This window comes from Strix uralensis, chromosome 17 (genome assembly GCF_047716275.1).
Source record: "Strix uralensis isolate ZFMK-TIS-50842 chromosome 17, bStrUra1, whole genome shotgun sequence".
In the NCBI taxonomy this organism is placed as follows: domain Eukaryota; kingdom Metazoa; phylum Chordata; class Aves; order Strigiformes; family Strigidae; genus Strix; species Strix uralensis.
The window spans coordinates 14,183,992-14,195,788 of record NC_133988.1 but is presented as its reverse complement, the minus strand read 5'-3'; the positions used below and the strand labels follow the sequence as shown (position 1 = coordinate 14,195,788).

General features: G+C 40.1%; 1 protein-coding gene and 1 long non-coding RNA gene across 2 annotated transcripts; one reads left to right on the top strand and one right to left on the bottom strand.

The window, feature by feature from the left end:
- Window positions 1–9: 9 nt before the first annotated feature.
- Window positions 10–11,046, top strand: TCTN2 (tectonic family member 2). Its single transcript, XM_074886894.1, has 18 exons — window positions 10–499; window positions 1,264–1,377; window positions 1,681–1,754; window positions 2,483–2,678; window positions 2,920–3,020; window positions 3,266–3,462; window positions 3,702–3,825; window positions 4,481–4,616; window positions 5,310–5,375; window positions 6,206–6,334; window positions 6,624–6,701; window positions 7,030–7,110; window positions 7,440–7,551; window positions 7,940–8,043; window positions 8,454–8,610; window positions 9,259–9,384; window positions 9,893–9,981; window positions 10,785–11,046. Exons 1-18 carry the CDS (start codon window positions 103–105, stop codon window positions 10,898–10,900), a joined length of 2,397 nt encoding a protein of 798 aa, XP_074742995.1. The 5' UTR covers window positions 10–102; the 3' UTR covers window positions 10,901–11,046.
- Window positions 7,887–11,760, bottom strand: LOC141951100 (uncharacterized). The gene is made up of 3 exons (XR_012631271.1): window positions 11,512–11,760; window positions 8,733–8,793; window positions 7,887–8,630 (listed from the first exon to the last, which is right to left on the bottom strand). It is a non-coding gene; the product is annotated as an uncharacterized LOC141951100 (long non-coding RNA).
- Window positions 11,761–11,797: the final 37 nt, after the last annotated feature.

Here is an 11,797-nt window from a genome sequence, read left to right as displayed (position 1 = left end):
GTGGTTAGATATTGCTGTAATAACAGATATTTTAAAGGGTGATCTACACGCCCTTCTTGCAATTTTATTGTGTAAGAGTGTACCAGTATGATCAGGTACTAGATGAAGTGCCAGAGGGAGGACGTGGTGGTCCGTGTGGAGTTAGGTGAGAAGGTGAGGGACAGACATGTCGGTGCTGACTTGGCTCATCCCGCTTTTGGCCGTGCGATCGCTACCGAGGGGAGGGGGACGTGGGGCAGCCCAGCCCGGGGGTGTGACCGGCCGCAGGGCCCGCCGGTGGCCCCCGCCGCCTCCTTGCGCTCCCCGGTTCCCCTCAGGCCGCCGGCAGCGCTTCCCGCCCCTTCCCGTTGCCATGGCGCCGCGCTGGCGCTGCAAGATGGCGGCCGGGCGGCAGCCGGCTCCGCGGCGCGGCCCTCGTTAGGCGCCATGGAGGCCGCTTTCCTTGGGGCGTTGCTGCTGCTGGCGACACCCTGCCCCGGGCAGCGGGCCTGGCACCCCGGTGGGTGGAGGGCGTCAGGGGCCGCGAGGAATGGTGGGCGAGGGGGCGGCTGCTGAGGGAAAGGGGGTCGAAAGGGCGGCCGGGAGTGTGGGAAGGGGGTCGGTCTGCGGCGGGACCTCCCCTGCCCGGCTGGGTATGAGGGGAGGCCGCGGAGGCCCCGAGGGTTCCCCGAGGATTAGGAGGTCGGGAGCCTTTGACTGGCCCTGGAGTTTTCTGCAAGCGTTTAGTACTGGGGAAGGCTGGGAGGGGGAAAGGTGGAGCTGCTCACGTTGGACCTTTCAACCTTGGAAATGTCCGTAAAGGAAATTCTAGTGGAACTCCCAGTTTGGAGCCCTAAACTTCCTGAGGGCGGTAGTCTGGAATTACTGGATCGCAGGTAGTGGTATGCCCTTGTTACCCTCCATGGCCGCAAGAAATTAAAAAGTGTAAACTGAATTCAGCAAGAAATGCTGAATATGTTGTTGCCTGACCTGTGTAGTATCTGTGTGGGCCAGAAAGTGCTGCAGTCTCCTGCCTGTTTAGTGAGCATCTTGACAAATGTAAACTTACAACATAGAAAGCTATGGTGAACCCACTGCTCTAGCACTTTGCAAGAATGTAAATACAATCCTGTACTAGGCATCACAAAATATTTTTGTTTTATTTGTAACAATTTAAAGTATAGGAAGGTAGGAATCTAGCCCAAGTGTCAAACCTAAATATGTCTTACAGATGTTACCTTTCTCAGTTATTGTGTATTAAGACTTGTTTCTTTCTTTTTTTAGTCTTTCAGCCTTCATTTATCCATATGTCAGGGCCCAGGGTCAATTCATTTTTTCTTGGAAATTCTTCAGGAGTTAATTTTTCTATAATTTTAAGTCCTATAGATGAAGAGACAGGTAAGAACACTTCACCTACCCACCCCCCCAATAGTATGTAAATAAATGTTTGAATTATTAATATTTTTTTACACTGAAATTACTGGAGAAATGGCAATGCATTTCATTTGGTGCTTTAATAGTGACTGAAATAGGAACTCCAGAGGACTTCTGCTGATTAAGACCTTAGTCCTCTGTTGACTTGTCAGCTGGGCCTGAGGGTGTGCCTACTTGAAGGCACAAGAGGTGTTTAAATGTACTTTTTATTTTCCAGTCTTTTCTAAATGACAGTGGAACACTTTTTAAATTTTTATTTTGATGTAGGAAAATTGCAACCTGCAAATTGCAGTGGAAGTGAAAGAGCTGGGGATTGGAATTTGAATGTAACACCTGGTATGGTATGTAAAATACTGATTCTTCCCTAAAATGGGAAGGATTGAACTGTCATACATTAAGGGCTAATGAAATACTGGTAAAATATTAATGTACTAACAACCCAGTTTGAATATCTTGCCTTTGCCTTTTTTCCTTGACATATCCCTTTATGTGGATGCCCTTGCTGGAGTTTGCAGCTTTGGTTCCTTGTTGTCCTTCTCCTCTCCAGCATCGCCTGTACTTCGTGGCTGGCTGCAGCATTTGAGACTGTTTCAGATCTGCTGGAAGGAGCTAATAGAAATAAAAAAGTAGTGGTTTTATACAGCATGAGCTCTGGAACATCTGTATTTATTAGGCTTGTCTTCAGTGTAATGTTATATATAATTTCTTAGGGGTTTTATCAACTCTGCAGTCATTCCAGTTTTCAGCTGAAGGTAGCTGCGAAAACTGAAATTCACTTTTCAGTATTTTTTCTTTTCTTTAGAATTGTTCATGTGATTTCTGAGGTAACTTAATCTGTGTGCATGCCTTAAAAAGTTCTTTATACAGTTCATATCCTCACTGTATTGCATATTCCAGTAGGAGATCCTTTGTCATTCCACTCTCAACAAATGACCGATTTTATATAGGAAGAGTATCATTGCATTGTAGCGCTGAAAAAACACAGCAGTACTGAAACTTCTGAAGCTGATCAGTGGTATGAGTAATACAAGCTGTCAAAGCTGTCTAACTTTATTTTGCATTTTTTCAGAACACTTCCAAAGTGACTGTAAGCTTGACTAGAAATCTGCAGTTGTGTTTGCCGAATGTCACTGACTGCTGCACAACACCTCTCTGCGTGGTCGAAACGCTTCAGGTTTTAGCTTGCCGTGATTCAGTGGTGTTGGCACATCTCCTGATCCAGGCTGAAATATATGCCAACTCTTCCTTTACAGGAAACGTGACAGGTACATGTTTAGATATGCTAAAGAAGAAATAGCATTTTGGCTCTTCTTTTCCTCTATATATGAAAAAATAAAAATTGGAATTTCGGCAGCGATAAGAGATACTGAATAATCATTAATGGAATATAAGAAAGGGTTTGTACGCAGTCGGAATAAACCGCAATGCACATGGTCTGTTTATTTGGATTCCAGCCCATTTAGTCAAATTTTCTCTTCTTTTTTTTTTTTTTAAATTCTTTTACAGAAAATGCAACTATCATTCCAAACCAGGTGTTTCAGCCCTTGGGCTCTTGTCCTTGTGACTTGACAGCTGGAGCTTGTGATGTTCGTTGTTGCTGTGATCCGGTACTTATATTAAACTTTGATTAAGTGTTTTCAAAATTTCCAAACTTTCTGTTGTTTTGAGGAAGAGAGGAGTAGTGAATGCTTCAGACTAGATGGAGCTAGAGAGTTTGTCTGGATTTTCCGGTATTTCTGATAGTAAATATGACCTCTCTACAAAATTGTTTTGATTTACATGTAAGTATGGCTGTAGTGCCTATGGTAATGCAGTTACTGTGCTAAACAGTGACTGTTCTTTTCCCTTTCAGGACTGTACACCAGACTTGAAGCAGTTATTCAATGAATCATGTTTCAGTGGAGTGTTTGGTGGGGATGTAAACCCACCTTTTGATCAGCTGTGCTCTTCTCAGTCAATGGAATATACCCCTGAGTGGTTTCCCTTCCTTTGTGTACAGTCTTCTCTTAACAATACACCATTTCTTGGCTACTTTTATCATGGCTCTACGTAAGTCTTACGAAAATTTATTTTCTCAACACATGCATTAGGCATGCTACCGAAAATATAACTTGTTTTTTTTAAAGAAAGTTATTTTGAAATTGGAATTTTTAGGGTGTGAACTTCAAATGCAAATGGAGAAATGTCATTGGCACTATATGAGAACAGGGGACATGAAAGCACGTGTATAGTTATTTGTGTGAGAGAGAGAGAGTAAAGAACTGTTTAATTTTTAAACTTGTTTGCAGTTCTGCACCCAAAGTTCCTTCGTTTAAGATCACTTTACCAACTTCTCCTGGGAAACTTTTCACTGGTTACAGACAAGGAGATCCAATTATGACAGAAGAAAATGAGTATTTTACCATTCCCCAGGTAATCACTTTGTGTGTTTAGGAGCTTTTGATTCCTCTTGTTTTGTTTGATACTCTCCATATATCACACTCCTTATGGCTTTGTAACCAGATTCTGCAACTTGCTGTTGTGAAGTGGTGGAATATAGTTTTCACAAAAAAAACCCAACACAAAATCATTATGAAAAGTAAACGTTATCTTTCCTGATCCCTCTGCCCATCCCCCCAAATGGTAATGTCTTAATTACTTCAATAGGCAAAAACAAGCTTGGCATCCTCATTAATAGTTTGACTTACCATCTTTCTGTATTTTTTGGTTTGCCTGCTGCATCACTGAGCACTAAAGTTGGTTTTCCCTTTGAATCTTAGTCATCTGGTTGTACTTTTTTCAAATTCCTTTTGCATTTTGGAGAGACTTGTTCGTTATAATTATTTTGATAAATTAGGATGAAGCCCTACTGTACACTGAAACTATTTTTAAAGCTGTACTTTTTAAATTTGAACCTCCTTTTTGCTACAGATTGAGGTATTTTGATAACATCAGATTACTTGTTTGTCAAAGTGTCGCATACGGCTGTAGTACACACTTGGAGCATTTCACTAATAAATGGTCTTCAGATGCAATGCAAGGGGCTAGAAAGGGTCCACCATACTTATTTCTGTTGAACCACCTGCAGCAATCCATGGCTGGACAGTGTGTTGGAAATGCCCCCGTAGCGTATCTCCAGAACTTTGATGTCAAATGCCTTACCAACTTAGCATCTTACGAGGAAGGACTGCCCCATGACGTGAGGATAAACAGTGGTACCGGAGGTACGCTGCATAAACCTTAACAGAAATGTGATTTATGTTTCTCAGAGCTGCTAGAACAGAACAAACCCGAGGGCTGTTGACATAGTAGCTGTGTGTAGTATCTTTGTTATCTGGTGGCTGTATTTCAGCATTTAGGGATGTTCTACTCCTTTTCTGATGACCTTCTAGCAAGTGCCCCATTATTTCTCAAGATTTAGGATATAAGAAATAGTGGGATTGGCCTTTGTTTCCCATGTATCTGTTTCTGGTGACTCATACTGGTTATGGCTACATGTGACAGAACAGAGTGTCTCCCACTTTCTATTTTCAGACTGTTGCAGAGCCCTTTTTCTGTCAAGAGGGTGCATCGTTTTAGAGTTAGTGAGAAGGGGTTACTTTCTGCATTACAAAAGCATATACTTATGAAGTGTCATTCTGGAGTTCGAGATAATATGATCACCAGCATGACAATAATTTATTTTACTCTCTGTAATTATCTTATTTTGTTCATCTATATTACCTTTGTAAGACCCAGAGATAACTAGCTATGCTCTCAAAATACATAAATGGCTTGGTCCTTTACCAAAATTAATTTTCTAAGTAATTTTCTACTCAGTTTTCGTAACAACAAGGATTGCACCTTGGATGTGAAAACAGTGTGTCTGTCTCTCTTACTAGTCAGAGTTACTGCAGTGGCTTTTTTTTCATTCTCAGACTTCATCCAACAAAATGTCATCTATAGGACCATCACTGACATGGGCAAATTCATCACTGAAAGTGGTATGTCTCCTCAATTTAATAAGTATGTTTCTTACCTAACCTGGACTATGTAAGAAATAGATTATTTTGATGCCTAAAATGTTTGCCTGCTACAGTTCTTGGGAGAGATCTTGTATGTATCTAATACTCAAAAAGTAAACTGTTCGGCTTATTGCAAAGCAGAAAGTATTAAATTTACCCCAACTTCATTTAAAGTTGGTCAAGGAATTGGGTCCCTTAGCTTACATTAAAAGTAATTTTTGAGAGGAATAAATACAATAATAAAAAGAAAGATACAAAGAATGCCTTAAAAAAATCTCCAAGATGAACATGTAAGTGGGATGGGCAGACAGTAAACAGATGTCTCTCTTTTCTAAGCTCTCATGCCTTTTTAAGGGCTTTTTTCAGCCAACGAAGCAGTTATTTGATGTAGAACAGTGGTTCCCAGTCAGTGGGAGGATAATGCAGCACAAATGAAACTAATGGAATCCAAGCTAATGTGTTTTTCTGGGCAGTGTTGGCTCCCTGGGAGGGAGGGATGAGATGAAAGCAGAGGGAGTCCTGAGTCCAGAGAAGTGCATCAACTGGTGATGTAAAGTTCACTGCTGGGTTCTTCTGGAGAGGTTTAGCTACAGAAGGACCTGGAACTGCTGATTGTTAAAATACTGATAAGCTCAGGGATTGTACTGTTGCACTGTCCTGATGAGATGGGACTTAAATGGTAAAACAAATTCTCAAAAAGATGAATGCTACGATTTCCAGAATTTTGCCAGAGTTCTTTTTCAGCTACAGTAACAGCTTTCTAATTAGCAGTGCTTTTAACTGTGGCCTCATTTTTTTTCTTCTGCCAGAAAACCTTCATACTGCTGAAGTTCTGTGTCAAAATGTAACTTTTGCAGAGCATTATACGTTCATTTGGAAAGACAAGAACATAGAGCGAATAAATGTCACAGTCTTCCTTGGAAGTTTATGTGATGGAGGTACCATGAAATTTCTTTTATGATTTTTTTATTTACTTTTTTTCTTCAGTATGGAAATTCTGTGATAGAATCTCTTATTCACTAATAATTCTTAAAAATAATTTCCCCTGGACTCTGGAAATAAAATTTATGGGGCTGATTTCCATTAATCTGTATTATTTTGAATCTTTTGTTACTAATGAAGAATGGAAGTTTGTATCCTACATAAAGCCTACTTTTTGCTAATTTACAGTATACTTTTTGCTAATTTACTTATTTAAAAGTAAAGTAATATTTTTTCTTTCACCAGAAATACTGACACAGAGATTCACAGTCAAATTCCTAACTTTCAAGAGTACTAGCACAGCAGAACTATTTGGGAATCCAGGTATTAATACTTTATTTTGCCTCTTAAAAGTGAAAAGAAAAAAATTTCCTACTGTAGAGTTTGTTGTCAGTGACTATGTTTTGTATCTCTTTTGTACTTCTTTATGCTGCTAGCCCCCACCTTCCTGTCTTGATGCGCTGCCAGTTGTAATAGCAGTGATTGGTTCTTAGGCTTTTGTTGTATATATTGATTATTTAAAGTGAAGGTATTCCTACTGTAATGGAAATGTCTGTTCATTTACTTCAAGACTGATGACATTTATTGTTAAAACAATGCTAATGCTTACAGATTCTTATACATTGTTCATGATTTACCCTTCTATGTTTAGGTTATCAAGTTGGAAAACCAGTGAGAGCTGCAAATATGAATGCTTCTGATACTTTTGGAAGCCTAAACATTTGGCAGCCAGGTACTGGCTTGTGAGGTTGCAACTTCAGCTGTAGTTAATGCTAAAATGTTGGAGGTGGGGGTGTTGGGTTTTTTCTTTTTTTCATATTTTAGTTAAATCTCTGCCAAATTTTGCTTTTCTAGACTATTCCCTAGCCTTTGTTCAAACTTCAGTGAGTAAGCTTCTAATGCTTTCTTGGAAAATTTTAAGTTGAATGGACTTGTACCTATTTTTGAACTATGACACTTGGTGTTTTGCATTCTAATGTTTGATATTTTTGCCCAAAATTGAAAGCTGGAGACTGAGAGGTTGATACATCAAAGCTCAAGTAAGATGTTTTAATTTCACAGCTGGCAGAGGCATATGTACGTCGGCAACTTATACACCAGTTTTATTCGGAGTAGATTCCCTCTCTGGGTGCATTCTAGAAGTTGGTATTAATGAAGATTGTAGCCTTTTAAGGTGAGCTATGTAGGTTGGATTGTTTTTCCTTGCATCCCTCTTGTTGCTTATTACATGATTCTCTACAAGTGCCTACTATCAGCACTGTTACGTTCTTTTTTTAAATGTTTGTGTATGCTTTTCAGCTTTCTTTCGTTGATAATCTCACTTTTTTTAAGAAGAGAAATAATTATAATGGTTTCACTTGGATCTCTCCTTATTCAAATGAGGAGTATGTTGGGGTGGAATGCTTTGCCATTTCTTCCCTTCACAGATAACAGTGCAGTTTTGTTTTTGTTAAGTGGTAACATCTTTCAGATGAAAGTGACCTTATACGATAATAATGCAACCCAGAGTGGTAGACAGTACAGGTTTACTTTTTGTGTAACCTTACATTCTTATTTTGCAGAGGAAATGTAACTGAGAAATTGAATTCCTTAATACAAGCTACTCACGTTGGAAAGAGGGACAACTCAAGTTACAGTGATCTAAATGACTGGGTGGAAATTATACGTAAGTGAGGTTTGTGTTGTTGTTTATAGTCTAAAAGTGCCCATACAATGACTAGAACATCTCAAAATAAAAACAAAATGTACTTTCAAATGCCTGAAGATACTGCTCTGTGTGTCTGGATCTATCCACTCATGTATGTGTACACACATGCATATAACTCAGTATGTGTATGGATACTGCACTAACATGTATTTTACTGTCAGCATGTACACGTATGACTTGATATTTTGATTCTTTGTTGATAAAGTACTCTTTTTCTTTATGTGTATTTTATATAGAGAAAACATTTTTTTCTGTGTTCCTGTGTGACAGTTGCCAATATTTCACTAGACTACGACAATAATATAATTATGGAAAATATAATGTTTTTCATAATATTTCCATTTACATAACTCCATTCTCCTCTGCAGGTCTCGATCCATTTAATTCTGATACCAATGTGAGCGCTGGAAGCTTAAAAGGCATTTGTCCAGATATTCCTGCAAATCTGAATATTCGCATAATCTTTGCTGATGTGGGTGCAGTACAAGGGATTCCCCAGCAGGAGATTCTTGCTGTGCAGATCAGGTAGAGAGAGCTGTCTCTGGCTGTCTGACAAATAAATATTTCATTTTGAGATTTGCTTACCTAACATATCCAGACCAAATTTTACAAACAAAAATGATATTTTGTTATTTCTGGTTTTTTACATGCCTTTTTATTAGTGCAATCCAAATTCCTTTGATCATGACCAGGTTTGCCTTTCTCCCTCTGAAATGAAAATTAAAAAAAAAATATTAACGGTTAAAAGTAGATAATCTTTCTACTTCACTGAAATATTAAATAAAATCTACGATGCTGCCAGTAGTAGGCATATGCAGGGCATTCCATCAGAACAATGTTTTAATTTCTTGTCATGTGGTGGAAGTGACAACATTGGGGTAAGCCAGAACACGGGACAATGTAGAGCTCTTCTTGAGAGCTGTGGTAAATGCTTTATTCTTTCCTGAAACGGAATTTTCACTTTGTGAACACTTTTTTTCTCCAGGTCAATCCCAATCAAATAAATGGGGTTCTGTTCCACTTTACCTCTTTTCCAGACTATGCAAGTTCTGTCTTTGCATGGTATTGAAAATCCAGAGATCATTAACTGCCTCCTAAATACTTTCGTGGTTATGCTCAGGCCCTAAATTTCCCTTTACAGCCCTCAAGTAATAGTTATGCATATTCTTACAGTTATTCAACAGTCATATGGCAATTCCAGTGCGGACTTACCTGTGGAAACAGCCTCAGCTTTCTTCCTATCACTGCTTCTGTTCAGTTTATTAAAGTGCCAGCTCAGCCACCCATTCCAATGACAAGGTAATTTTTGTAAAAACATTGGTACTTCCCATTATGTTAAGCAGATGTGATGTGAATAGCGTTGATCAAAAGGTTACTTTGGCTGGGTGGAGTACAGAGCAAGGGCTGGTTCAGAGATTTACTGAGTAACAATTCTGTTAGTGACAATTTTCCCCAGGAGCATGAAGAACGTGAAGGGCTGTAAATTACCCTGCGGAGTTGTCATTTGGTTTTAGCAGAAAAGCTTCTGTGTTGTTTACTTGAGTGGGTTAGGGGTGCTGAGTAAGGCTCCCAAACTATCCATTGTCTGAAAATGCTCATCACAAAATCACTAAAAATTACAGAAATGGAGTAGAGGGGAGGTCCCTGTTTTTATTAGAGAAAAAAGTCATAAGAGAATAACGAGAAGCTTGTGGTTTAGTTTTGTTTTTTCCTGTAATCTGGACACCTTTCCAATCTGTTTTTTCCACTTGTGCTGGTGTTCTGGTACTGCAGTCAATAAACCTGTTTTTGTTTGTTTTTTTTCTAGATATCAGATTAATTACACAGAATTTGACTGCAATCGAAATGATGTGTGCTGGCCACAACTTTTTTATCCATTGACGCGGTTTTACACAGGTAAAAATAATAGCAACGTGGAATGCCATGAACTGGCCGTGTTTCTCTGAAACATAATTAGATGTGTGGGGTTTAGTCTGAAATAATGCTTCGTAGTAGGGAATTAAAACTTCTCTTTTAGAAAGCATGGTCCAAAAAGTCTGTTTGCTTTTTTCTTTGATAATGCATTAATTTCTTAGACTAGTGGAAAAAATAATTACTAGGGGTACTTTCTGGATAAGATTGAAATTTTGTGAATATCTGTATGGCAGAGAGATTCTTTTTCATTCCCTGTAGAGTGTGAAGGGAGGCGTGCTTGCTAAGGCAAAGGGGAGAATGTATTGCTTTATGATATTGTTCTGTTTCCGCTCCCTACTGCAATTGTAGCATTGCCAGTGCATTTCATTGCCCTTGAAGGGTGGAGAGATACTTTGTTTCTCACTTTGCCAGTTTTTTCAATCAGCCCACGTGAGTTCCAGTAAAAATTTGCTGCATTGGTAAAATGGTTAATTAAAAAATTTCCTCTGTGTAAAACTGTGGTGGATTATGTGGGAGACTGTAGATTAAATGTCTGGCATTTCAAAGGGCAGGAAGGCACTTGGACTCTGTTTTGAGAGCTGCATGGACAGAGGCAACTGCCTGTATTTATTGTCTGCACAACTTCAGGGACTAAAGTTATACAAAGTACGAATCATCTTAATTCCTTGCTTTGTGCTTCAGTATTTCATTCGGGCTATGCATATACTTTATATCTTTGGGGGGGTTGTCTAAACTAAAATTTAGCTCTCATACACTTACACTTTTTTTCTTTTCTTTTTTTTCAGGAGAACCATATTCCCAGTGTCTTGCTAAAGGCCTGTCATTGGCATTTCTTGTATTACTTGCAGCAGTTATGAGTAACCCTTGGTTTTCTAAATTATGGAATAGTTCCTTGATTTAAAATGTTGATGTAAAGAGAACCACTTTTGTTAATATTTTAAGTACATTTGTGTAAAATGTTATGGATAAATATTCCTGGATTTTTCTAGACATTTTAGATAAACATTTAAAGATACATAAAATGAATACTGTTACAGTATACAGAAACGGGTTGTGTTATTTAAAACAAATAGAGAATTCTTGTTAAGCACTGCGTTTGGAGCAGCAGGAGTGCAGAGCTGACTTCAGCAGCTCTGTATGACCCGCTGAGCAGGGGCGAGTCCAGCCCAGAGCCTATGGAGGGGTTGGGGTCATCCTCGTCCCCTTGGATGGACCTTTGTCCCCTCAAGCTTGTTCTCTCCTGGTGTAGTGGGTCAAGGTGGCAGTTCCTTCCTGTAGCAAACCCCTCATGTCCCCTTGTTTTTGGAGAAGTGGAACGGTTGTTCACACTTCTAAAAAGTAATAATCCTTCAGATATTTTAGTGACCTGTAATTCTCTTTTCTGGTTAATGCTTTCCATTGGCAACCTGTATCTGATCTGGGCTACACAGGGCACAGACATTTACTACCGATTTTCTTCAGTTGACCAAACACACTGTTCAGTTTGGGATTTTCCTGCGGTTCGGATCTTACCCTTCCCTTGCTGTTAACGTATTTTCTCCTTTATATCCTTCCCCACGGAAGCCTTTCACCCGGTGAATCCGTGACTGCCAGCGCGCTGCTTCCCAGCCCGCGTTTCGGGGTTCGCCGTGAGGGGGGAGAGCGCTGCCGCTAAGCAGCCCCCCCGCCCGCGGGGGGTTCGAGGCAGGGAGGGCCGAGGGCAGCGCCCTCAGCCCCGGCCGGCCCCCGCCGACGGCCGCGGGCCCGAGCCGCGCTCGGCGATGGCCGCCGGTTGGCCGCGGCGGCGGCCCCGCCCCCC